At 48.5% G+C, this 26,936-nt stretch overlaps 1 protein-coding gene across 5 annotated transcripts; it reads right to left on the bottom strand.

The window, feature by feature from the left end:
- Positions 1-387: 387 nt before the first annotated feature.
- On the bottom strand, positions 388-25,178 carry Spatc1 (spermatogenesis and centriole associated 1). 5 transcript variants are annotated; one of them, XM_076556162.1, is made up of 6 exons: positions 25,048-25,107; positions 23,374-24,809; positions 8,055-8,711; positions 7,441-7,944; positions 7,173-7,312; positions 388-797 (listed from the first exon to the last, which is right to left on the bottom strand). In XM_076556162.1, exons 2-6 carry the CDS (start codon positions 23,576-23,578, stop codon positions 468-470), a joined length of 1,836 nt encoding a protein of 611 aa, XP_076412277.1. In that variant the 5' UTR covers positions 23,579-24,809; positions 25,048-25,107; the 3' UTR covers positions 388-467. The 5 variants fall into 5 exon arrangements, with proteins under 5 accessions (XP_076412277.1, XP_042120843.1, XP_042120841.1 ...); XM_042264909.2 differs by having other exon boundaries at positions 23,798-24,809; positions 25,048-25,105; XM_042264907.2 differs by lacking the exon at positions 23,374-24,809 and having other exon boundaries at positions 25,048-25,178.
- Between the last annotated feature and the right edge of the window lie 1,758 nt (positions 25,179-26,936).

The following is a 26,936-nucleotide window of genomic DNA, read 5'->3' as shown; positions in this document are numbered from 1 at the left end:
CTGGCTCCCTGCCCAGGTTTGGATGAGGCGGCACCTGGCTGTCCTTCCGCCCCAAGGCTCGGAAGCTCCCCACCCCTAGCCTCTGCTTATCACTGGAGATCTTCTGTGTGTGTCATCCTTCCCGGTTCCTGTTCTTTTTTTTTTTTTTTTTTTTTTTTTTCTCCCCTCTCCCAGGACTTCTGCTTTCATTATCAAGTGAAAGGGAACTTGGGAAAGAAAAGCGAACTTTCCATTCAATCCCTTCAGAAAGACAGTGTCCGAGCCTTGATCTGAGAGGTCTCACTAGGGTCCTGTAATGTGAATGTGGCCCTGCAGGGCTGACAAGACTGAATGTACCTAGTGAGGCACCCCTACAGGAGCAGGTAGGTGTGGCATGGGCCCAGTGACTCGTGTCTGTGGGAAACTTTAATGGCCATCTACAATGGCCTGCAGGGCGAAGTGAGCCTGGGCCCAGCCGGGCACCCCAGTTACCAGATGAACATGGGTTTGCCGTCATCATGGGCCAGCTGGTTAAGGCAGGAGAGCAGCAGGAGAGCATCAGTGAGCATGCTGGGGTGCACTGTTTCCACCAGCACACGCTGCAAGAAGTCCACAGTGTAGGAGCCGCCTTCAGACGCTGCCAGCTCAGGCCGCTCGCGCAAGATGCCGTATGCGTTCACCAGCTGCTCCGTCAGTGCCGGATGCACCCGTCCATTGTAGCCCAGACTCTGCAGTCTGTTCATGATGCTCACATAGCGCTGTGTGAGTGTCTGGCATAGGTCCTCATCCAGCTTGTGGTTACTGGGGTTTAGGGAGGCCTGTTGGGAGAGTGGCCATCAGGAACCTCCCATACCACTTTGGATCACAGGCAGGCAGGAAGAACAGGGGCAAGAGAGGCTGAGGGAAGGAAATTGTTAAGTATCGCTAAGAGGATGCAGAGGGAAGGAGGTGAAGCTGTGGCTGAGCCTGAGGTCGAGGCACCCAAAACCCAACTCAGGCAGGCCCAGTGGCTTCCCAAAGCTTCCGGAGACACCCATCCCATTGTTTGTCCCGTACCAGATATAGGAGATTAGGGTAAAGCCACCAGGGATGGAGGTCAGGGAGCATGACTTCCAGTATGGAGGCACAGGGAGGTCCTCATACTCCCAGCTTGCCTGACCTCAGAGCTTGCAGGCTTTCCCTAGAGTTCATGGAAAGCTCCTAACCTGGAATGACAGACGCTGCTGTTCTAACAGGACCGGAAGGTCTTCCTGAACACCACCTTTCCCAACATCCCTCTGTAGTCAAGGTACCTACGTTTCTACCAAGCAAGTGGATGCAGACAGGCAGGTGGGACTTCCACGTGGGAAGAGGCGCTTACACACAGAAGGCTGGCAGGTCTCCAGGGAGTACCATGGGTATGGCACTGGTTCTTCAGGGACAGCTGTACTCAACTGGGGGACACCTGACTGGGTATCTATGTGCTGTCTTGGGGCTGGTACCCATGGTGTGTCCACTAGGAAGGTCTCTTGTTGTGTTAATATTTTTTTTCTGGGCAGAATAGCAAACAAATGCAATCTTGTATCCTTCCTGGAGCTGAGGACCTTAATATTATAATAAATCCATATCTGTTTGCATCAGTTGTTGTTTGCAACCAAGAACACTGGATGATTTGTCTAAGAACCTTTCAGGTAGGTGGGAGTACAATGAGGAGATTAGCGTTCTTGTCAGAGAGATGAAGGAAAGGTTGCCTGTGGGATCTACTGCTTTATATAAGTTGTAAAAAGATGTACCAATGTAATCGTGATGAGGAAAGAATTGAGATTTGGTAGAACACTAGCATTCACACAAGGCCCTGGCTTTGACACTGAGCACAAAAAAAAAAAAAAAAAAAAAAAAAGGAAGAAACGAACCTGAGTTTGGTTCCCAGCACCCATGTCAAGGTGACTCATAACTTCGAAGTCTGTTTAGCTCCCAGGGAATCTGACATCTCTGACCTTAAGGGTGCCTGCACACACACACACACACACACACACACACACACACACACACACACACAGGCTATGCATAGTTGAAAATAGAATAAATCTTAAGAAAAAAGAAAACTGAAAAGATCTGAGTAGAAATATATGTGTGACCTGATTACACAATGTGTGTACGTATGTGTCATATCAGATGGCATCCCATTAAGAGGGATGATTTCATGTTTTGTTCTGTTCTTGGTTTTTCTTTTTTTCTTTTTTGAGATAGACTCTTATTAGGTAGCTATGTATGACCCTGAGCTCCTGATCCTCCTGTTTCTGTATCCTGTGTTCTGGGACTGGAGGCCTATAGCGCCACATCTGGTTTAGGTAGAAGGGCTAGGCAAGCATTCTACCAGCTGAGCTACCTGTAAGCCCTGATTTTTATGTTTTTATGTATCAGTTCCATATGTCAATATTTAATTTTTCTTTATTTAAAAATTAATAAAAAGGGGCTGGAGAGATGGCTCAGAGACTGGCTGCTCTTCCAGAGGTCCTGAGTTCCATTCCCAACAACCACATGGTGGCTCACAACCATCTGTAATGAGATCTGGCGCCCTCTTCTGGCCTGAAGGGACACATGCAGACAGAACACTGTATACATAATAAATAAATCTTTAAAAGATTAATAAAAACATTCTTGTTATTTTTAATTATATGTATGCGTCAGTGTGTGAGTATGTACATTTGAATGCAGGGGCCCACACAGACCAGGGGTTTTGGAAGCCCTTGGAGCTGGAGTTAGAGGTGTTTGTGAGTCACCAGATATAGATTTTGAGATTTGAATTTGTGTCCGCTGGAAGAGCAATACATGTGCCTAACTATGGAGCCACCTCTCTCTCCAGCCCAATATTTTAAAAAGTAAAGGAATAGGTGGGCCCAGTGGCTTGTACCTGTAACTACAGCACTCGAGAGACTAAGATAGGAACATGGACTCAAGTTCAAGGTTAGCCTGGGCTACATAGTATGAGTCCAACTAGGGATATACATACATCAAGGCTTTGTCTCAACAAGTAAATAAGTAAATAAATATTCATTCACTCATTCTCTGGGCACAATGGGGCATACTAGGCATCCTACCTCTCAGGAGGAAGAGAAACGATGATCACAGCAAGTTTTGAGACTAGTCTGAGTTCCAAACCAGCTGGGCTACTTAACAAGACCTGTCTCAACCCAAACATACAAAAAATAAATAACACAGAAGCTGGACATCTCAGGAGGTTTAGGTAGGAGGTCAGTAGGGTTGAAGCTTACTTGGGTTACATGTCAAGAGTATATATCTGTCTAGATAAGCAATATGATTGTTACCAAGAAAAATCCAGATGATAGATCATTAGAATGCCTAAGAGTGCTTGGATACTTAAGACGGTTCGGGTACCAAATCAGTACGTAAAGATGAGATGGTTCTCAGGAGACCATCAAGGAGGAACCAAGGCACCACCTGCCACCCTTGCCCGGCCCTGGTCAATTCTCACGTGGACACAGTTTGGACTGGAGGCCCCTAGATGAGCGTGCGAAGAGGAAAGGCACGTCAAACACCTTCCACAAAGCTCTTCACAACTGGACAGGAAGGGCAAGAGTTCTGTAACCAGTTTTAGGTGGGTTTAAAAGACAGCGTAACCAGAATGGAGAGATGGTTCAGCCGTTAAAAGCATGCACTGTTCTTGCTGGGGACCAAAGTCTGACTGCCCGCACTTACGTTGGGCCCTGGTTCACAACTACCTGAGACGCCAGTTTGAGGGGATCAAATACTTCAGGCCTTTACAGGCACTTAAAGGTACATGCATTTACCATGTACACACACACACACACACACACACACACACACACACACACAAATAAACAAAAAAACCACAGTGATACTGGACATAGTGATGTGTGGCTCTAATCTATGTAATCAGGAGGCCAAAGGAGCACTGTAAGTATTAGGCCAACCTGGGCTACATGGTAAGCTCTAGGCCAGCCAGGGGTACACAGTGAGAAAAACAAAACAAAAACAAACAACCCCCCCCCAAAACTAACAACAACAAAACCAATCCAAACCAAAGTATAGTGTAACTATATGATCTAATAAAAATAAGACAGCCAGTGAAAAGCCAGGGTCTTCGTCAAACAAAAATCTCCATCAAAGCTTCAACTCACTAAACCTGTACAGCCTTGGAAAGCAAGGGGCTTGTAGGGACAATCACTGTTTGACTAGTTTTAGCAGGTCTGGGTAGAATTTAGGGGTTCTAACCACTGACACTGAAGTATAGAAAAACAGACACATTGAAGAAGGAAATAGGGCTGGAGAGATGGCTCAGAGGTTAAGAGCACTGATGTTCTTCCAGAGGTCCTGAGTTCAATTCCCAGCACCGACATGGTGGCTCACAACCATGTAATGAGATCTGGCACCCTTGTCTGTGTACATAATAAATAAATGAATAAATAATAAATAAATATTTTTTTAAAAAGGGAAATAAAAGTTGTGCAAAATGGAATCAGATGCATGACTTAACCGAAGGCCCAACCTGGTGGGTGGATACTCTTGAAGCCAGGAGGTGAATTTATGATTTCCAAACGTCACCATACCAATTGGCCTGGAGAAGGCTCTACAGAAGGGTATGGCTGGGTGTCAACCTGGCCCCAGGAGGCCACTTTGTCTGCGAGTGGCTTTCAATTGAGTTGTTCCAGGAGGCAGGGGAGTCTCTGGGTCACTGCTGTTAGAGGTAAAATGAGACACTGCGTCTGAAAGAGACCCTGGAGGCTCTTGGGCAGAAGACAAGCTGTTATGATAGGTCCAGCATCTCATAAAACCAGACGTGGTGGGACACACCTCTAATCCCAGGACTTGGAGATAGAGGAAGGAGTCTCAGAAACTTAACATCATCCTTGGCTATAAAGTGAATTCAAGGCCAGCCTGGGCTACATGAGACCATGTTTCAAAAAAAAAACAAAAAACTGTAATCTGGAAATTATCTGTTTACTCCATCCATAAACGAACTCAAAATTTGGGCCAATTTTCTGGAACTTGATGGACAGATTTTAAAACAAGCAGAAAAGGAAAGAGCTAAGACAATATAAGAGAACAAGGAGGAACCTGACTCAGGTGATGGGATAAAATCCAGGGCTTTAACCCATTCTAGATAAAGGCACTCTGACACCTGAGCTATAGCCCAGGCCCCTCTTTAGAATGTCAGCCACCCCTGGGCACCTTGTGGTCTCTGTTGCTATGGCATTGGGCCCTCTTTGGTTGAGTTTCTGAGTTTCTGGCTGATGGCTGTCCACTGGCAACCAGGAACACTGCTGTCCTGCCATTGTATAAATGGACAAGGAGGCTGGGACCAGACAGACCAGAGAACCCTCATAGGTGTAAGTCTGAGAGGGATACTGGCATGCACTGGGCATCCTTCCTTGCCCTGGCAGCTCTGAGAGTCTGCACTGACTGGCCCATTAGTGAACTCTGTGAGAAAGATCTCCATAGATAGGCTGTGCCCCTCAAATAAATGTCTTCATTTTCTGCTGCTATCTGTTTCCTCGTCATTTTCCTCTCGTCCTTCAGTCCCAAGGCCTACCCCTCTAGCCCTGGAGTCACCCTAATGCAATGGGCACTCTGTGTCTTGGTGGTCTTTGGAGTTAGTTAGGGGTTTTCATGTTAGGGAGAGGACGTGCCCTACCTTACCTATACTTCTGCCATAATCATTTATGGAAGAGCCAAAGATTCAAAACAAAGACACACATGCAAAAAGTAAAGATAAAAAAACAACCCCAAACTTTAGGAGCTGGAGAGATGGCTCAGCAGTTAAGAGCACTGGCTGTTCTTCCAGAGGACCAGAGTTTGGTTCTCAGCATCTACACCAAGCACCCCCACCCCATACATACATACACATAAATAAAAGAAAAACCAATCTTTAAGGTTTTTGGAAAACTCAAACCCTAAACCCTTAGGAAAAAAATGTTGACTATGAAATACAAAATATTTTAAGGAATTTCTGCTAGGGAAAGATTTTTTCCCTCCTAGACAAGGATTCTCTGGGTAGTCCTGGCTATCCTGGAACTAGCTAGCTCTGTAGACCAGGCTGACCTCGAACTCACAGAGATGCACCTGCCTCTGCCTCCTGAGTGCTGGGATTAAAGTTGTGTGCCACCACTGCCCCTCTAGGGGACAGTACACACAACATGAGCAAAGACGGACAGTTCTGAACACATTAAAACCAAGCATCTAAACCAAGCAGTGGCGGCGCACCCCTTTAATCCCAGCACTTGGGAGGCAGAGGCAGGCAGATCTCTGTGAGTTCAAGGCCAACCTGGCCTACAGAGTTACGAAGTAAGTTCCACACCATTCAGGGTTACACAGTGAGATCCTGTTTTGTTTTTTTTAAAGCATCTAATTCAAAGGACACTTTAGCCAAGGAAAAGGCATGCTGAGAATCGGCCTGTGTGGTCAAAAGTTGTTCCTACACAGATGGCAGGTACGTATGATCTGTACACAATGATGGTAAGAGAACAAGCAATTGGGAAGCCAACCCCCGCCCCCAGAGACCCAAATGGCCTCTGTGCAGGGATAGGAACCCTACCATTGCTGTCCCACGTGACACAATTCTGAACAAACTTCTCCTGGGTATCCAGCCAAGTGCAGACCCACATGCCCAGGCCTCACCCCCCTACAGTGCCATCTACACCCGTAAGACACAGGGGTGCGGTGACACACTCCAGTTCCTTGTTTCTTAGTTTTGTGTTGTTTTTAAACATCTAACTCCTTTTTGTCAGAGGGAGGAGGCTTCGTGGTCATATCCAAGGACACATTAGCGGGGGCATCAAGGCCTTCTGGCAACAATGTTGCCACCACCTACTCAGGGGCTCCAGGATCCGTGCTCCCTGTGGTCCCCAGTGAGCACTGGGGATACAGAAGGGGAAGACCATAGAATTCTTTAGGTTGCTGGCTCAGCCCCTGGGGTTAGAGCTGACCATTCAAAGGCCATCTTGGAGGCAAGAAGAGGAATGCCACCTGCCCTTTTGAGGAAAGGTCCCCCTGTCCTTTCTTCATGGGCTCCCATGACCAGATGCTCTGGACCCTTGCCAGCTGCTTGCCCTGAGCCCCGGGCTCCGTCCATTTCAGAGTCCCCTTAAATGCCGGGCCCCCTTAGTACTGAGCTCCCTGGCCCATCCGTGGAGGCCCCTCTGGCAGTGTGTAGGAAATGGATAGCCACACACCTGGATGATCTTCTCTGGAATGTTGGAGACAGTGAAGCCATAGAGGCGCACGCGCTCTGGGAAGATGCTGGACAGGATTCTTCGGTCTAGCTGGAAGGCGATCTCCCCCACCAGCCTCTCCCAGGCTAGTTGCTTTGAGTCTGGAGGTGACAGAGGGCCTCAACTGAGCAACAAGCGAAGGGCATGGGAGGGCCCTGGTTAGCAGTCCAGGGGGGTAATCGGGGAGTGGGTACCAGACTCAATGTTGAGCCCCTGTGGTGTTACTGACCTCGGGAACTGTCAGGGAACTTGTTACACTTGCGGTGGGCCATCTTCCGCTCTATCTCCAGGATACTCTTCCGAGACTGTTCCACGGCGCGTGAACCGCGGGTGTCATTGACTGAAGCCGGAGAGGATGAGGTGCGGGGCGGGGAGTGGGGGTTGCGTGGAGGAGAATGGGGGTTGGGCACGGGCCGGGTAGGGGACTGGTGCGCCCTGGTGGGGGAGTTTCTTGAAGGGGAATAGTTTCCAGCTCCTTGGGGGGCAGGTGTCGGGGAAGAGTTGGGGACTGTGCAAGCAGGAGAGCCTGTTGGGGAGTTTGGGACAGAGGTGAGGGTAATTTGTCCCTGGAGAACACCAGTTTGGGTCCGGGTATCCGTGGCGGCATAGAAATTTGTTGTGGGACCGGATGTGGCCATGGTGCTCATGGGGGTGGAGGTCTGGAGGGGCGCACCCACAAACATCATGTTGAGGGGCTCTGAGTCCTGGCTCGGCTGGGGGTGCTCACCGGTGACTGGTGATGTGGAGGAGTGGAAATGAGAGGAGGGGGGTTAGAGTGAGGCGGGATGGGAGCAGGAATTGGCCTACCCGGGGTGCCCCGCTGCCCCGCCCTGTACCAATTACCTTTGGAGGCGGTGGCTGGCCCTGCCCCGGCTGAGGCTCCGGAGAGGCTTCCTCGGGGTGGCTCCGCTAGCCGCACCCTTGGGGCCTCTGACAGCGCTAGGTTGTTTATGGGGTTGGGCAGAATGTTCTGAGAAACACCTAGAGGGGTAGCCGTGGAGGAGAGGAGGGGGCTGCTCAGAGAGACTGCCACCGTGCCCGCCAGGGGAGCCATGAGGGGGCTGCTCTGAGATACAGCCAGGGGGCCCGCCAGCCGGCTGTTGGTCGTCAGGGAGCCAGTGGAGGTCAGGCCCAGTGAGCTGGCCAGACTGGTCCCAGGGGGGACAGCCATGGGACCGCCCAAGTGACTGCCCAGGGGTCCAGTCGCGGGTAAGCCCAGAGAGCTGGCCAAGGTGGCCCCTGGAGAGACGGCAAGGGGACTGGTCAGGTGGCTGCTCAGGGGGCACGACACGAGACTGGCGAATTGACTGTTCTGCGCCAAGGGCATTTGGCCGGAGAGCAGCGGGTTGAGAGGGGCCGCCAGGGGGTTGATAAGGGAGCCTGCTGCAGAACCGAGCTGTGGGCCGTTCAGCATGTCAGCCAGAGGGGCCAGGGCCACCATCCCCATGTCTTCCACGCCTGGCTCCTTGGCTGCTGCTGGGGATGGGGGCAGGAATACACCTGTGGATACAGAGAGAGCAGGTAAGCCCTTCTAGAAGCCAGCGGAAGGCACTCGTGGGGATACACGGCCAAGACACCTGTCTGTCTCTGCCGAGCTGGAGGCGGGGGTGGGGTGGGGGTGGGGTGGGGTGTAGGGTTGACCTGCCCTCTTGGAGCTTCATTCCTTAGGTGGGCTGGATGATGATGCCCTTGCCTAAGGCGATCTGTGGAGGGGGCCAGAGGGCATTCTGTCCCACCTTAAGAGAGTCTTGGACCCGGTGGGGGTGGCACATGCCTTTAATCCCAACACTAGGGAGGCAGAGGCAGGCAGATCTCTGTGAGTTCGGGGCCAGCCTGGTCTAGCGAGTGAGATCCAGGACAGGCACCAAAACGACACAGAGAAACCCTGTCTCAAAAAACAAAACAAACAAACAAACAAACAAAAAAAGACCCCCAAAACCGAAAAACAAAAACAAACAAAACAGAGTCTTGGATGTGGGCCTGCTCTCTTTTCTCTCAGTCCCTGAGGCTTGTTCAGGCCCCACTCTCCAGTCAGAACTCCTAGACTCTTATCCGACCATCACCTGCAGCCACTGCACTGAGCTGCCCCCCCCCCCCCACACACACACAGAGAAGAGACGAGTAGCTTCTGGTGGTTGGACTCCCAGGCAGCTGACTTGGCCAGATGCTTCTGGCTGGGAGGAGTGAGTCTGGCCTCAACTTTGTGGAGAGATATGTACCCACTGGGTGGGACCTCTAAGTATCAGAGTGTCATTTATCAGAGCCTCATGTGGCCTAGGGCCACACGTAGTCTCCGGGAGTAGGGATGTGGGTTATTGATGGCTAGTTGGATGCCGCTATGACTCAGAGAGGTCCAGAATCTGACTATTCCTGGACCTGCTGGAGGGAGGTGGGGCTGAGATCTTATTCTTCTAGACTTCTGGAGCTGACTTCTCTTAATGACAGCTTTTGGGAGGGAACTCCCTTGGGGACATAGTTGCTACAAGGGGCAGAGTGCAGGGGAGTTCTTGTAACTGTGCAATGTAATTAAAAAACAAACAAAAACAAAAACAAACAAACAAGCAAAAAAAAAAAACAAAACAACAAAACCCAAAAACTTGATTTTTCCCCCCCAGGCTGGAGAGATGCCTCAATGGTTAAGAGCACTGGCTGCTCTTCCAGAGGACTTGGGTTCAATTCCCAGCTCACAACTGTCTGTAACTCCAGTTCCAGGGGATCCTATGTCCCCTCGTGGATTCTGTGGGCACTGCGTGTATGTGGTTCACAGACATACATGTAGGCAAAACACTCACACATATAAAGTAAAAGTAAATAAATCTTTTTAAAAAGACTCATTAAAAAATCCGACTTTGAAATCTACTCCTTTAAAAAGATTTTCATAGCTGAGTTTAGTGGTTCATGCCTTTAATCCCAGCACTGGGAGGCAGAGGCAGGCAGATCTCTGTGAGTTCGAGGCCAGCCTGGGCTACAAAGTGAGTTCCAGGACAGGCTCCAAAGCTACACAGAGAAACCCTGTCTTGAAAAACCATAAACAAACAAACAAACAAACAAACACCTAATGGTCTAATAAAAAACTAAATGGCCAATAGCCAGGCAGGAGAAAGGATAGATGGGATTGGCAGGCAGAAAGAATAAATAGAAGGAGAAATCTGGGAGGAAAAGAAAAAGGAGCAAGAAAACAATGAGAGGAGGGTGCTAGGGCCAGCCCCTCAGCCACCCAGCCAGCCACCCAGCCACCCAGTAAGCCACGGAGTAAGAGTGAAAGTAAGATCACAGAAGTAAAAAAAGCAAAAAGCCCAGAGGCAAAAGGTAGATGGAGTAATTTAAAGTTAAGAAAAGCTGGCTAGAAACAAGCCAAGCTAAAGGCCAGGAATTTATAATTAAGAATAAGCCTCCATGTGTGATTTATTTGTGAGCTGGTGGCGGGCCCCCAAAGGAGCAAAACAATCAACAACCATGGTTCCTCTGGGAGAGGAGTCAGTGCCCTTAACTGCTGACTCATCACTCCAGCTCACTTTTCATTCTTATGTGCGTGCGCGCGCACAAATGCCAGAGGCTTCAGATCCCCTGGAGCTGGGGTTACAGGTGGTTGTCAGCTGTATGGTGTACATGCTGGGAACCAAACTTACATCCTCTAAGAATGCCAGAACAGTAGGGGATCTTAACCTCTGAGCCATCTCTCTATCCCTGAATATGACCTTAAATTTTTTTTGTGGTGCTGAGCATTGAACTCAGGGTGTCATGCATGTATGGTAAATATTCTATTACACAGTTACACATCTAGCTCTTGAAAAACTCCATTTTATTATTATTGTAAAGCTGTGCATGATTATTATAGGGAAATAATGGAGATATAGAAAAGTAAAAAAAAAATATAAACTGCTAATAATCCAATCTCATGGTTTGAAGAGCTCATTACCTTGGAGACAGTCTCTACCTATACATTCACCCAAGTCATGGGTTGGCAAGACCTTCCTGAAAGGGACCAAACCACATGGTCCCTGTCATTTTAGTGTGAAAGTAGCCAAAAAACACTCCGAAGCTAGGCTGTCTCTGTGGCTAAACAGGAGATCCCAGCAGGGGCAGCCCCACTGGGCCAGAAGGGCTCTTGAGTGGTCGAGGTGGATGGGAGGAGGAGTGTATGGAAAAGGGCCAGAAGAGAAGAACTATACCCCACCCCCCAGAACCTGAGCACTCGCTATCTGTTACTGCTACACCACATCCGGGTTATGATCACATGGTGAGATGTCTATAAGGTCTCGGTGCCTCTCTAGAGGATATTTAAAATACCTTGTGGTGGTCTGAATGAGAACGACCCCCGAAGGCTCACCCTATGTTTGAACCTTTGCTTCCCATTGGTGGGAGTTTGGGGATGGGTTCGGTGTGGAGGTGTGGAGGAGGCGTGTCACTGGGGACAGGCTTTCAGGTTTCAAAAGACTTGCATAGCCACTCCCAGTGAGCGCTCTGCCTCCTGCTTGCTGCTGTTGGAGTTGTAAACGCTCAGCTGCTCCCACCTTCATGCCTTTGCTCCACCATCATGGACTGTAACCCTCTGGATCTGTAAGCCCAATCAAACAGTTTCTTTTCTTTTCTTTTCTTTTCTTTTCTTTTCTTTTCTTTTCTTTTCTTTTCTTTTCTTTTCTTTCCTTTCCCTTTCTTTTTCTTTCTTTCTTTTCTCTTTCTCTTCTTCCTTCCTTCCTTTTCTTTCTTCTTCTCTTTCTTTCTTTTTCTTTCTTTCTTTCTTTCTTTCTTTCTTTCTTTCTTTCTTTCTTTCTTTCTTTCTTCTTTTCTTCCTTCCTTTCTTTTTTTAAAGACAAGATCTCGCTATGTAGCTCTACCTGTCCTAGAACTTACTATGTAGACCAGGCTGGCCTTGAACTTATGAAGAACTTCAGCTCCCGCTCACTATTTTCAATATGTAAATTTGACTTTTCTTCCCTCCCATGATTATTATGACATCAATAAAACAGCTTAAGAATTCATCTCTTGGGGCTGGAGAAATGGCTCAGAGGTTAAGAGCACTGGCTGCTCTTCCAGAGGTCCCAAGTTCAATTCCCAGCACCCACATGGCAGCTTATAACTGTCTGGAACTCCAACTCTAGGGATCCAACACCCCCACATAGACAGACATGTAGGCAAAATACCAATGCACATAAAATAAAAATAAATTACTAAAGAAAAAAACGTTCAAGGTCAGCATTGACCTGTAGGCTAGCCTGGGCTACTTGCGACCTTGCTTAAAAACAAATAAGAATTCACCTCTTAGCTGGTCAGTGGTGACACACACCTTTAATCCCAGCACTTGGGAGGCAGAAGCAGGGGCAGGTGTCTCTGAGCTTGAGGCCAGCCTGGTCTACATAGGGGGACTTTCAGGACATCCAGGGCTACACAAAGAAACCTTGTCTTGGAAAACAAAACAAAACAACAAAAAAACAACAAAAAAACAAATAAAAAACAAAAACAAACAAACCAAACCAAACAAATAATAACTAAAACCAAACCAACAACCAAAAAAAAAAAAAAAAAGCATTTCTTTACAGACTGGCTTCTGCCAAGCCAGGTAAACTGAGTTCGATCCCTGGGACCCATGTGGTAGAAGGAGAGAACAGACTCCTGCAAGTTGTCCTCTGACCTCCCTCTGCACACCATGGCATTGCATGCCCTCTCCTGAACAAACACAAATAAGCCGGGCGGTGGTGGCGCACGCCTTTAATCCCAGCACTCGGGAGGCAGAGGCAGGCGGATCTCTGTGAGTTTGAGGCCAGCCTGGACTACCAAGTGAGTCCCAGGAAAGGCGCAAAGCTACACAGAGAAACCCTGTCTCAACAAACAAACAAACAAACAGAAAAAAAAAACACAAATAAATGTAATACTTAAAAAAAAAAGAAATAGGAATATAACCAATAAACAGTAACAGAGATAAAATTACATTTAAAAAAGTTTGTCTTTTTACATTTAAAGAATGCCAACAAAAGGTTAATTAATACACTCTTTGGGAATATAATGCCTGGTGCTGCCATCTGAGGTCCAAGAAATAAAGTCTCAAGGCTGGAGAGATGGTTCGGCCATCAGGATCCCTTGCCGCTCTTGCAGATTCCAAGCACCCACACGGTGGCTCGCAGCCATCTAGGGGATCCAACGCCCTCTTCTGACTTCCAAGGGCACCAGGTGTGCTTGTGGTAAACATACATACATGTAGGCAAGACATTCAGACACGCAAGCAAATAAATGCAATTAAAAAATAGTCTCAAGAGGACTCCAGAGCAAAAGAGGGTGCAGAAAGGGGTTGGAGATATTTGTCAGCTATTTATTTCAAAATGCCAACTAGAAAATCTATGTGCAGGGCCAACAAGATGGCGCAGCAGGTAAATGTGCTTGCAGCCAAGCACTCCAGGGATTGAACTCAGAACTATGATCTGAGTTCAATCCCTGGAGCCCATGTGGTGGGATGATAGAACGGACTCCCACAATTTGTTCTTTGGCTTCTGCATGTAAGCCCATCCAAATAAGTGTGATTAAAAAAAGAGGACTCTGTTTTTAAATGCATCTTATGTACATGGAGCCAAGGGTATAGCTTGCCTATTATTCTTGAGACCCTGGACTCAGTTTCTAGTGCTCCCCTCCACCACCAGAACCCCTCACTGTGTACACAAATGCTTCTAGCAGCATCATTTATGAAAGCTTAAAAGAGGAAATAACTCACACCTAAATGTCTGCAAACTGGTGAACAAACAAAATGTTATTAGTCATAAACCCCATATCATGGACATTGATAACGCTACTGAGTAACAGAAGCCATTTACCACAGATGCACACATGATCCCGTGAACTGGGGGGTAAGTGAAATGTCTGTCTGTCTGTCTGTCTGTCTTTTTTTTTTTTTTTTTTTTTTTTTGGTTTTTCGAGACAGGGTTTCTCTGTGTAGCTTTGCGCCTTTCCTGGAGCTCACTTGGTAGCCCAGGCTGGCCTCGAACTCACAGAGATCCACCTGGCTCTGCCTCCCGAGTGCTGGGATTAAAGGCGTGCGCCACCACCGCCCGGCCTGTCTGTCTGTCTTTTAGTTTTTCAAGACAGGATTTCTCTGTGCAGCCCTGGATGTCCTGGAACTCACTCGGTAGACCAGGCTAGTCTCGAACTCACAGAGATCTGCCTGCCTCTGCCTCCTGAGTGCTGGGATTAAAGGCATGCGCCACCACCACCTGGCATGAATTATGTCTTTATAAACTTATTATAGAAAAGGATGCATCTCGGTCACAGGCATTTAGGGTAACATTTATGGCCAGACAATTAAGTGCCCCTAGGGAAGTACCACAGCCTCTGCAGGCACAGACCCTGCTCACACTGGAAGGTCTGCCACAGACGTAACATCCATAGGGTTTGACATTAATCAGGATCACTGAAGAGATCAGCAGCAGCCTGGAGATAGAGAAGTCTGAATTTGGGGATCTCTCCTAAGAAGGTAGGCCATCATTTGTGAGGTGAGATCTCCCACCTAACAGAAATGTACTGTCTAACACACCTTGAAGACATTTCCACCCTACTCCTTTGCCTCTAATGAAAAATGTACAAAAAATTTCGACCCTTTGTTAGAGTTTGCATTTAGTTGATTGGGATTTTTTTTAATTCAAAAGCTTGCTAGGTTCTGGTACCGTACTAGAACCTTACAGAAATTAGAAATTTCAGATTCGCTGAGTGCATGTTTATCTTAATCATGTAGAATTACGGAAGATAAGTTTGTTACGTCAGCCAGTGGGTTAAAGAGAAACGCAGTGTCTTAGGATTTGACTTCAGCTTGTCATGTTTAACTCTTTGAACAGCTGTTTGCCTCCCTGAACCTGGGGCTCCAGCTCTCCCACCCTCCCTTGGTCCTGTGCGGTTTCCTACACTCGCCCCAGCCCTGACACGCCATCTCAGACCCCCCCTCCCCCACACTTTTCAATGGCTCTCTCCAGCCCAGACAGGCCAGACCACAGCAGGGCTAGGGCTCAGAGGGCTCGCCATGCCCTAGAAGGACACCCAGGGGTCCCGATAGGACGAGGAGTATGGGGTAGCCACATTAGGGGCGAGAGGCTGAGTCTGAGGGAAGGGAGGACTGAGGAGAGGGGGCCACCCTAGCTAAGACGTTCAAATGGGGGTTTCTAGAGAGGTGGAGGGATGTGGAGAGGTGGGGAAAGACCAAGCAGGGTAGTGGAGAGGAAGGTACTCAGGGAAGAGATACCTGAGGGGAGGAGAGACCTGGAGACCTGAGGAGATGAGTGACCTGAGGTGGAGGAGAGACCTGGAGACCTGAGGAGATGAGTGACCTGAGGAGATGAGTGACCTGAGGGGAGGAAAGACCTGGAGACCTGAGGAGATGAGAGACCTGAGGAGATGAGAGACCTGAGTGGGAGGAGAGACCTGAGGGGAGGAGAGACCTGAGGAGATGAGTGACCTGAGTGGGAGGAGAGACCTGAGGAGAGCAGAGACCTGAGGGGAGGAAGGTCCTGAGGGGAGAGTCCTGAGGGGGAGGATATTCCCCGTAGAGATCCTGAGGCGGAAGGTACTGAGGTAGAGTCCTGAGGGAGAAGGGTCTTTGGGGGAGAGTCTTGAAGGGCAGAAGCCCTGGAGGAGAGTCTTGAGGACAGGAGGGTCTCTAGAGCTGGGTCCTGGGTTGGAGATAGGCTGTGGGAGCGTGTTTTGTGGGGGACGTCTGAGTACTGAGAGAGCAGAGGTAGGAGGGACTGGCTTGTGGCCCAAGAACAGGCTCCTAAGGAAGTGAGTCTCAGGGCAGAGACAGGTCTTGTGGATAGGTTAAAGTTCTCAGACAGAGGACGTGGTTGGAAGGAAGGGGGCATTCTATAGGTTCTTCCCTGGGAGGAAGAGGGAGGGGGTGGGGGGGTGGAAGGCTGCCCCCTGCTGGAGGACACATGCACCAGCACAGGCAGTGGGCTTTACAAAGGTAAGCTCAGCAATCCAGCGGGCAGAGCGTGAAGGCGTGAAGGCGTGGGCGGCAGGGCCAGGGGACAATAATAGCACAGACTTCTTAGCCATTTTATCCCTAGTGTCTGTCGAATGCTGACCACTGTTTGTCCATGTTAGTCTACGACACTCTGGTCACCTGTTACCTCCCCCTGCCTTTTTTCTTTTTTTGGTTTTTCAAGACAGGGTTTCTCTGTGTAGCTTTGCGCCTTTCCTAGAACTCACTCTGTAGCTCAGGCTAGCCTCGAACTCACAGAGATCTGCCTGGCTCTGCCTCCCGAGTGCTGGGATTAAAGGAGTGCGCCACCATTGCCCGGCTCTCCCCCCACTTCCTGTCTTGCCGTGTAGCCCAGTCTCACCTAGCATTTGTGATCCTCCGGCCTCCATATCTTTTGTGTTGGGATTATTATTATTATTATTATTATTATTATTATTATTATTATTATTATTATTTTGTTTTTTCGAGACAAGGTTTCTCTGTGTAGTTTTGGTGCCTGTCCTGGATCTCGCTCTGTAGACCAGGCTGGCCTCGAACTCACAGAGATCGGCCTGACTCTTTGTGTTGGGATTATAGGCCTGTACCATCCTGCCTTGGTCCTGTGTTTCTTCTTCTGTGGGGAGAAGCTAGATCCGAGCACTGGGGCCAGCTGTCAGCCACTGCCTGGAGCTTGGGACACTCAGCCCTCATTTTTGGCTCTCCTCTGCTGCTTCCCATGTGCACCCATTTGTCTCTGTCTCCCAGAGACATCCTCGTGGGAGCATCTGAGCCAGTCCTGGAGCTCTTAGGAGCAAGAGGCCCCGCAGTCTGAACGCCGTCCTGGTTCTGTTTCCACGCTCGGAGGCTGAGCTAAGATCTGAAAGCTCTTGGCAACTATCTTCCCCAGAAAGTTGTTTTCTTTCTGACAGTCTTCCTAAGGGACCCTTCGTCCCAGCCAGCACAGTCTATCGTGAGTCTACACTCTTGCTAAACCACTGTGTAAGACATGCCTGCCCTCGGGTTACAAAATACTGCAAGAAAAGGCGTAAGGTGGGTGGCGTATGCCTTTGGAAATCTTACCGACGGCTAGTACCATGTAGCTCGCTATACAGTCAAACAGGACTTCCGGGTTTCCTTCTCAGTTCCTACTCCCATCTTTATTTCAGACTCCTCCACCCTTGTTCTTATTTTTGAGATAGGGTCTCACTGTGTAATCTTGGCTGGCTTTGAATTTACTCTGTAGACCAGGCTGGCCTCAAGTTTACAGAAATCTGTCTGTCTCTGCTTCCAGAGTGCTGGGATTAAAAGTGTATACTGCCATGCCTGGCTCCACCCCACCCCCCTTGCTCTTTAGAAAATTTTACAGAGAAAATTGAGTCAGTGAGTCTGAAGTTCCCTCACCCAGTGTTCACACAATTTGTTTTCATTCTTCCCTTCAGTTGAAGACACTTCCTAAAAAGTTCCTCTTTCATTTTGTACATTTTCAATCAGCCTCACCTAGTTTCTTCCAAATATAAACAAATTTGGGTAACTGTCATCTCGAAAAGAGGCAAGTCCTCTCTCTAGCTACCACAGTGTCCACCTAGCTCCCATACCCTCTGGGAAGTTAATTTCTATAGTTAACCTGATTGGATTAAGAAACACCTAGAGCGCCCGAGAGGACATGGTGTCTCCTCTCAGTAATCCTAGCACTTGAAGTGGGGGCGGGGTGTCAGAAGTTAAGCCATCCTGAGCTAGACAGCAAATCTGACACCAGCTTAGACTACATGAGTGACTGTCTCAATACACAAAGCAGACAACCAAAGTCAACCTAACTTTCAGTTTGTCTGAGGGCTTTCAAAGGGTGGTTGATGAGTGTATGAACCCTGACTTGACTATGGGCTGCTGTCCCAGACTGAATAAAAAGGAAAAAGCTAGTTGAGCACCAGTGTTCATCTCTGTACAGATATAAGTGACGAATTACTCACATTCTCATCCCTGCCATGATGGACGATGCGCTCTTGGACTGTAAGCTAAACCCCCTTTTCCTCAAGTTGATCTTGCCACAGTAATGAGGAAAGTAATAAACTCTCAAAGGCAAGCTTCTTGAACTGAGATGTCATGGCCATCTGTTCTTCCCATTTTCTTTTTAAAGTGTTTTTACACCGTGTGTGTACACATACACACATTCACACACACACCACAGCATGTGTGTAGAATTCAGAGGACAATTTGTGGGAGTCAGTTCTCTCCTTACAGTATGGGATCTGGGGATTGAACTCGGGTCATCAGGCTTGGAGCGAGCACCCTTTCCCACTGAGGCACCCCACCAGCCCTGTTCTTTCTATCTTCTTACTCACTCTTCACCTCACTCTGGTCAGCCTTTCTCAGTGAGGTTGAAATCGCTTTGATTAAAGTCATGGATACCAAGTCATTGCTCAGTAAAAGTTGTGAATATATTCAGGACTTTTTCTTGCTCAACTGTTGGGAAAGCCTTTACCTTGCTGATGTCATTTCCTTTGAAATTGTCTCTTGGACTTCAAGACTTTAAACTTTTGACATTTCCTTTGTGTCTTGGGATGTTCCTTTGCCAACTTCTCTACCTGTTCTTCCTCGGTACTTGCCACTCAATCTCTTCATACTGTGCACTCTCTTCCCAGGTGGTCTTTTCTTTTCTTTCTTTCTTTCTTTTTTTTTTTTTGAGACAGGGTTTCTTTGTGTAGCTTTGGAGCCTGTCCTGAATCTCACTCTGTAGACCAGGCTGGCCTCGAACTCACAGAGATCCGCCTGCCTCTGCCTCCTGAGTGCTGGGATTAAAGGCGTGCGCCACCACTGCCTGGCGTTCCCAGGTGTTCTTAACCCCTCTCATGACTTCAATTATCAAAGACTTTCAAATCTTTTCTAGCTAGCCCTGACCTCCTCCTCTGATTTTCAGGATTCATGTTACCACTGTCTCCGGAAGCCTCTCAATGGCTATCTCACAGTCCATCCAATTTCCACTCTTTGACTTCCTCCAACATTGTATTTCCCTTTGCCAGGCTCACCTCTAACACTCACAGGGCTGTGGGCAGGAACACAAATGGGAGCCCACATCCTGTGTTGAAAACTATTATTCAAGTCAACTCTTAATGTTCTTCCTTCTCACTCTGAAAAACCTTTGTAATGACCTAGAATAGTAAATTTAAATTTAGGATTATTGTACTTTCTGGAGTGATGGCCTAGGAGGTGGTCCCTGGCGTAGAACTGATGATCCCTTGGTCCCGAGACCCATCCATCCAACACCCATTTTTTTCCACCATCGGGCCTTGGTGCTGCACTGCAGTGAGCCTGGTGTACATGATTTTGAGTACCTACAGCCCATGTGTTCAAGATCTGTTCATATCTCCCAGCTCTATTTCCTTCTGTGTTCCTCCTGAATTTGGTTGCATCAGAGCCCTGGACCAGAGCTTAAAGGAACAATGTGGTCCCTAGAAAGAGAAATTAAAGCTGGAGTTCTTGAGAGCAAATAAGGAGCCTGACCTCACAGAGAAGGCCATTCACAGAAATAGGTTATAGGAGTCAGGTGTGGTGGCACAGTCCTGTTAGCCCAGTGCTTGGGAGGCAGAGGCAGGGGGATCAGGAGCTCAAAGTCAGTTGGTCTACATGAAACTCTATCAAAAGCCATACATGTAGCCGGGCGGTGGTGGCGCATGCCTTTAGTCCCAGCACTCGGGAGGCAGAGGCAGGCAGATCTCTATGAATTTGAGGTCAGCCTGGTCTCCAAAGCGAGTTCCAGGAAAGACACAAAGCTATACAGAGAAACCCTGTCTTGAACCCCTCCCCCCAAAAAAAAGCCATACATGAAAAAAAAGAAAATAGATTGTTGTAACAAGCAGAGTGAGAGAGTAGTGGGATAAGAGCCACTGAGGTAACTCTGAAGGAGCCTCCTTGACTGGGCCTGATGATGGCAAATTGTGCATTCTTAGGAAGTGGTGCCCGTTAGTCAGACACCTAGTCCTTTCAGTCAGACATACTCTGAATATTTATTGTCTCTTTATTTTATTTATTTACGTTTTTTTTAAAGACAGGTTTTTTTTTTTTTTTTTTTTTTTTTATGTGTATGGGTGTTTTGCCTGTACGTATGTCCATGTATCACATGTGTGCCTGGGGCCTGAGGATGCCGGAAAAGTGTGTTGGGCACTGGAGTTACAAAAGATTGTTAGCTGCCCTGCCCTCTGCAAGAGCACAATGCTCTTAACTATTGAGTCATTTCTCCAGCCCCAAGTTTTGTGGGATATTTCATCATACTGTGAACCCTGAGTGTGCATTTGCATTAATTAAATAAAATCAACCTTGGGTCAGGAGGCCAAATTAGCAACTACTTAACAGAAAGTAATCATAGAGAGTCATAGGTGTCTGTAAGAAGACAGACACACAGGAAGTAGTAGAGAGGGACTTAGTCTAGGGTGGGTTCTTTTGTTTTGGTGGAATGGAAGGATCCTCTTTTTCAGAGACACCAGCAAAAAGAAAAGGTCAACTAGTTGTTACTCAACCTCTTTGAGCTAGCAGGTTTTCACCCCAACCTTTGGCTCCCGAGTCTTATTGATAAACAGAAGAATAGAGATTTAATTAAAAGCCATATTTGGCAACAGCAACAAAGCCAGTGCTTTGGAGAACAGAATTCCTGCCAGGCCACAGCCTGAGTGGCCACTGCCAGAGAAGCAGGCCAGTAACTGTGGAGTCACATTTGCTGGCTAACACAGCAGTAGGTTAAAGTACAGCCTCTGTACCAATGGAAAAACAACACCCAAGGGTTTAAGATTTAAACCTAAAAGCCAGATATGGTTGTATGCACCTGTAATATCAGCACTCTAGAGGCTGAAATAGGGAGATAACCACTTTGAGGCCAACCTGGGCTACATACTAAGTTCAAGACCAGCCTAGGCTATATAGTGAGATCTGCCTCAAAATCACAAGGGCCAGGGAGTTGGCTTCATGAACAAAAGCACTTAATACAAGCATGAAGACCCGATGTGGGTCACCAGAACCTGTATAAAAGTGGGACATGTGTCTATAAGATGCAAATTCCCCTTATGAGATCAGAGGCAGAACCTGGAGAATCCCCCAGAAGCTCATGGGCTGGGTAGCCTGAAGTATACATACAGAGGCTGGAAAAAGAGGAACCCTGACTCAAGATGAAAGATAAGAACCAATGCCTGCAGCTGTCTCTGACCTCCACACATGTGCCATGGCATGTGCATGCATGCCCTCACATACAAACCCATACACAAATACATACTTAAAAGATGAATTTAGAAAGGAACAAAACCCTATGCTTAGAGTAGGAAGACAGAATCTAGCATCTTAGATGAGGGAACTTCTTAAACTTCATACCTTCTCGATGCATATTATTTTTGTTCCCCTGTCTGTGTTATCTCAGTCATTAATGACATGACATGTAAACCTGGAGGTGCACATGTGCTTATGACCACTACTAGGGAAATAAAGAGTGTCCACTACAGCCAGGCTTGATGGTAAGACGCCCGGCGGGGAAGGAGATGGGAAGGAAGCCGTAAGGGAAGTGAGTACTGTCCAAAGGACTTTAGCCTCTCAGTATGAAGGTCTGAGTTCTAAACCAGAACTTCCTTTTTGAGACAGTGTCTTGTGTAATCCAGACTGGCCTCCCATCACTACGCAGCTGAGAATGACTTTTAACTTCTAAATCTTCCTGCTACGGACTTGTGTAGTCATACCTAGTTAGGGGTAGGGATCAAGCCCAGGGCTCCACGCATGCTCAGCAAGCACCCTACCAACTGCACTACATCCCCACGCCCTGGTGAGACTATTTTCGGGGATTAATTAGACCTTCAGGATCCTCCCTGAAGCTATCTTCACTTTAAGTTGGGGGTTGGAGCAGTGCTGTAGGTGGATTGGCTGAAGGTGGAGGGGTGGGCGGGGCTTGGAGCCTGAGCCTGGGAGTTGCCGTGATTACCGTGAGTCAGGACGTAGATAACTAACTTGGCTTGGGAGCTCAGGGAGAGAGTACTCAGCAAAGGGTTATTATTCCCAAATGCCGTGCAGAGGTGGAGAAGGCACTGAGGTGGCACTTAGAATGTTACTCAGAACCTTTCTAGACAGCATGGTTGGCGTCCATTGCCAAACCGTAGAGGTCTAAACAGGCAGAGTAAAGCTCTCTTCTCAGATGAGAGAGACTTCATGCCTGATCGTGAGTAGAGGAAGCAGGGGCGGTTAAGCTGGAGGGCTGTGACAGAGGGTGGGTTACCGTAGAGGGGGACGGACCGTAAGCACACGCAGAAAATCACGGACGGCAAAACACAATGTCTAGGACAGGAAGGCCTGTGTAGGCAGGGAGATGGATATAGTCACTACCAGTGTTCCCTCACTGTGTACACTTTGGTAACCTGTATCAGCCATGATGGCGTCTGTAGCCACATCCTGGGAGCTTATTGCCCCTGTATGTTTTCTGCCTGGTATCTTCAATTCTGACCACACTTTGCTCACAACTTTCTAGTCTTTTAACCCTCCCTTCCTGTTAATATACTGACTGGGCTTGGCGGCCTCTGTCATCTCTTGGTGTCTGAATGCCACCTCCCTCTAGCCCCCATCCCTGGACCTGGGCTTAGCACGGGTCAGCCATTGGTTCAACGTCATTTCTGTGAACGCTTGAACATCTTTGCTTGCTCTCCTCTCTCTTACCCTGCTCTGGATATCTCTAGCCACAGAGCTCCTATCACACACTAAGAAATCCCGAATCTCAACTTCAGCCCTGGTTTCCTCTCCTCAGCTTCTGGCTACGAGTCTCCTTCTGTCGGTCTCTAACTGGAGAGAAATGCAGAAAAAGCTCGTGGGCTAACGGTGAGGGTTGGGAAAGGCTGAAGGCAAGAGAAAACAGGGATATGGGGGCTGAGGGTCGGTAGCACATTGGACTCCGTAGGGAAGAACACTGGACCCCAGAGCTGGGCAGTTTTTCAGTCAATGATGCTGCCTGGAAGTTAGGTTGAGAGGCAGTGAAGAGCTCCTCTTGGGTGAGTGGGTATGGAGCCTAGTTTTACCCTTTGGTCCTATGGTCCTATGGTCCTGTATATTCATCCTGCCTCCATCTGTTGAGGCCAATGTCCTCTATGTTGGCTATTATCTAAGCCCTCCCTCCACAGTTTCCTCAGGCCCCAGCACACCGGCTCTTCCTCGCTCTGCACATCCCCATCCTTCCCTCCCCGCTGTCCTTCTACCCAGGCCTCTTATAGTTACCCTGGTGTTGGGAAGGGCCTGCCGCTGCCTCACCAAGCCCGTTGGTGAACCCGCTGATGCCGAGGCCACCTGCCTGAGTCTTGATCGCAGACTTGAGCTCGTGATTCTCCCGAATGAGCCGTACCAGCTTCTTCAGTTCCTCGTTTTCCCGCACCAACCTCTCTATCTGATGCCGAAGCCCCTCATAATTTGTAAGTAGAGACATGCCCCAGGGCAGTGGAGAGGGTGCGGCCCAAGGGAGGGCACTGCACCTGGAGGCTGCCCAGGGCCCCGGGCCTTGCCCGGGCTGGAAAAGGGCACCAGAGTCTGCAAGGCTAGCCTAGTGGGCCCTGGGTATTGTGAGGTCAGAGACTGTGTCCTCCTCCTTGCCCTCTGCTCTAACAGGTTCAGCTCTCTGTGCCTCCAGGCCTGTGCCTTGCCTTACCTCAGCCTGAAATGTCCTGACAAGGTCTGGCCAATTTTGATTTCAACTTTGCCTCTTTTGCAACGTTTTTTTACTCCACTAGCTAATTGCTGCCTCTGGACTTCCCCAGCAGATGAGTTCGAGGTCACATCACTTATCTTGCATCTGTGAGATTAGCCCCTCAATGCTTTCCACTGGATAGACAGTGCTGATGTTGCACCTCCCTGGAGTTCTCAGGCTACCACAAGGGGTGCAACCTGGTATAGGCATTTGATGACTGTTTGTTGATAAATACTCTTTGTTCTGCCTTCCTGGGCAGGGTGCCCTTCCTTTTGATATAGGGCATGCCTGGGTTTCATCTATCATCCATCTCCTGAGGAAACTCTGTCTGGGATGCTGGGACATTGGCCCATACTTTCTTCTGGCCCATACTTTCACCCGGCTATCGGTCCAGGGTGTCCCGTATCCAAGTACCAGGCTCCCCATAGCTCGGGCGTTTCCATTCCTGACACGGGTCCCCTTCTCCCATCCTTCGTGGTCCTTTTGCACCTGGGTTTCTGCTCCCACGTTTCAAGAATGTGAAGTGAGATGTGATGGTGATCCGACAGTACCCTCTGTTACTCCATGATTGCCAGGGCTGACGTGGCCGATCTGGCTGGGTAGATGAGCATCTCATTCCCCCCTCACTGCTCCTGTGTATGCCTCTGGAATCGGTCCGCTTGGTAGAAGACAACATTCTCCCAGAGGAGAACCGTTTTCAGTCAAAGACATACAGGTAGCCACACTCCTCTGCTCGGACTTCCAAACAAGAACCCGAGACCATCTTCCTCGACTGGTTTCAAGAGACTGAGTCCTTGGTACTCTCTTCTCTTAGTGCCGTCTATGGAGAAGTCCATGGGCCTGATCTTGGGAGCCAATGGAAGCTGATCCTCAGGATCTCCACTGGCTCTGTGGTCACGTTCTCTTGACCTCTCCATGGGTCAGGAAGAGGAGGGTAAAGTCCAGTTTCAGACCAGATTCCAGTGGGCAGACTCTGGTAGACAGGAAAGATGAGGAAGAGGAGAGCACCTGGGACTGGGGTCAGTCTGAGATGAGTATTCCATCTGGACCTCACAATGGGGGGGCCTGACCCCCCACCTCTGACACTCCATGCTATAATCCTAAGTCACTCTGGCCTCGAGGACAAGAGTGCCTGAGGACCAAGGATGCGTTCTCCTCATTATTCCAACTCTATAGACTGTCTTCCCTCCAGTACATGACAATAAGCTTACCATGGTGTTGTCTTTGAGGTGACATCATCCGTGAGGGGTTACATTTAATGTGCTGGTTTGGACAGTCTAGGGTGTGGTGCCCATGGCTTTGGTCAGAAGCTGGTATGACATCACTGTAAAGGTATTTTGTAGGTGTGGTTAACATTTACAAAAAGTTCACTGTAAGGAGATCACCTCCAATCTTCTGGGTGGGCCTCCTCCAGTCAGTGGATGGACTTGCTACCAAAAAACAGTATCGTAAATAAAAAATAAAACCCTGTAAGGCAAAGAGCATCCCTATTTCTTTTTGTCCCAGTGTTTCTCTCCTCCATCTGTGCAGGCATTGTGTTAGGAACTGGAGATGCAGTGCCAGTCATAAGCAGATAGTATGAACTGAATGATCGTAAGGAACACACGAAAAACGTTGAGTTACCCCTGTGATAAACGCTGGGAGGTGGTGCCGTGGGTGGGTTAGATACAATTGGGTCGGGACGGCCCTCCCTGAGGAAGTGAGAGTTGAAATACTGAATATCAAATGTGGGAAGAGTTTCCTAGTAGAGGACTAGTCCCTGCAGAGGCCACGGGGGAGGATGCTCTGAGGAAGGTGGATGTGAAGAGTGGACCTCTGTGAGAAGGATAGAGGGCCTTGGTCATGATGGACTGATGTTGACTTAGAAGGGCTTTAAAAAAGGGAGTGTGGGAGATACTGAATGGGGAGAGCTGCTGGATGGTGTGCAGGAAGGAGGTCATGGCAGCCATCCAAGTGAGTGATGAGGGCAGCATGGAGGTGGATGGTGAAGAAAGTGGTAGGGCTGAGAGATGGTTAGCGCTATTAAATGGAGCGGGCTTAGGGACGATGGCAAGGCTGGGGACAGGGATGGCCTCGGAGTTTCCGGCATGGGTGGTGGAATAGTCACTGGTTATTCCAACCCAAGAGAGAGGAAGGTCAAATTTAGAGAGGAAATTCCAGGTTGAGTTTAGATGTGCTCCAAGAGCCTGGAGGTGTGTTCAGGGAGGTGGGAGTTTCTGTTATGAATCTCAGAGTAGAACAAGCTGCATGGGCTGGAAAGATGGATTTTAGAGTCATCAGCTTCTGGAGTGGCAAGTGAAGGCGTTCGAGGGGATGAGATCAGCCAGGAACTGGTAATGAATGGGAGGCCCACTGTGCCTCAAAGAACTAGGGCAAGTCTGCAGAAGACAGAGGGGTGAAACCGTAGGGATGGATGGACTACTCAAGGAGGCCTGGATGGATAAGCCACACACAAGGGAACACTTCAAGGCCATAGAGCAGCAATACTACCTAATGCTTCTGTGAAGTCAGAAGAGACAAGATGGGAAAGTCTATTAGTTCTGACGTGGAAGTCATTATGTGGAAGGCTGCTTGGGTGGAGCAATTTGGCTGACTCCAGATTCACAAGTCTGGCAAGTGAGTGGGAAGGTAAAGGGAAGGGAGTGCATGTAGCTTTTCTCAGGGCTGGGCTGTGGGAAGGAGTGTGGGTAGAGCTGACTTCCTTCTCTGTACCTTTCCTTCTCACAGTTGGGTGCCAGGGTCTGCTGTGGCCCTTGGCCCTTAGCCTCCAGCTTCTCCGTGGAGCTTACAATGTAGGGAGGGCATGTCCTCAAAGGGCACGCAGACTTTCCCAGGGCACAGAGCTGCTCCGTCCTCCGCTCCATTTTCTACTTATGCCTATATGCTCTCTCTATTCTTTGCAAAAAGATTTATTTATTTATTCATTTATTATTATTATTATTATTATTATTATTATTATTATTATTATTATTATTATTATGTGTGTGTGTGTGTGTGTGCAGGCAGAGTTGGTGCCCACATAGGTCAGAGGTAGATCCCCTGGAGCTGGAGTTACAGGCAACTGTGCTGGGATTCAAACTCAGGTCCTCTGCAAGAGCTG

This window comes from Peromyscus maniculatus, chromosome 20 (genome assembly GCF_049852395.1).
Source record: "Peromyscus maniculatus bairdii isolate BWxNUB_F1_BW_parent chromosome 20, HU_Pman_BW_mat_3.1, whole genome shotgun sequence".
NCBI lineage: Eukaryota > Metazoa > Chordata > Mammalia > Rodentia > Cricetidae > Peromyscus > Peromyscus maniculatus.
Note: the sequence above shows the minus strand (reverse complement) of the source record. Positions and strands in the feature narration are given on the sequence as shown.

Coding starts and splice junctions, on each gene's coding strand:
- Spatc1 (XM_076556162.1), bottom strand. CDS start 23,578: ATGTCTCTACTTACAAATTATGAGGGGCTTCGGCATCAGATAGAGAGG. Junction 7,945..8,054: donor GCCAGCCACCGCCTCCAAAG/GTAATTGGTACA, acceptor CCACATCACCAG/TCACCGGTGAGCACCCCCAG. Junction 7,313..7,440: donor GTTCCCTGACAGTTCCCGAG/GTCAGTAACACC, acceptor TGTCACCTCCAG/ACTCAAAGCAACTAGCCTGG.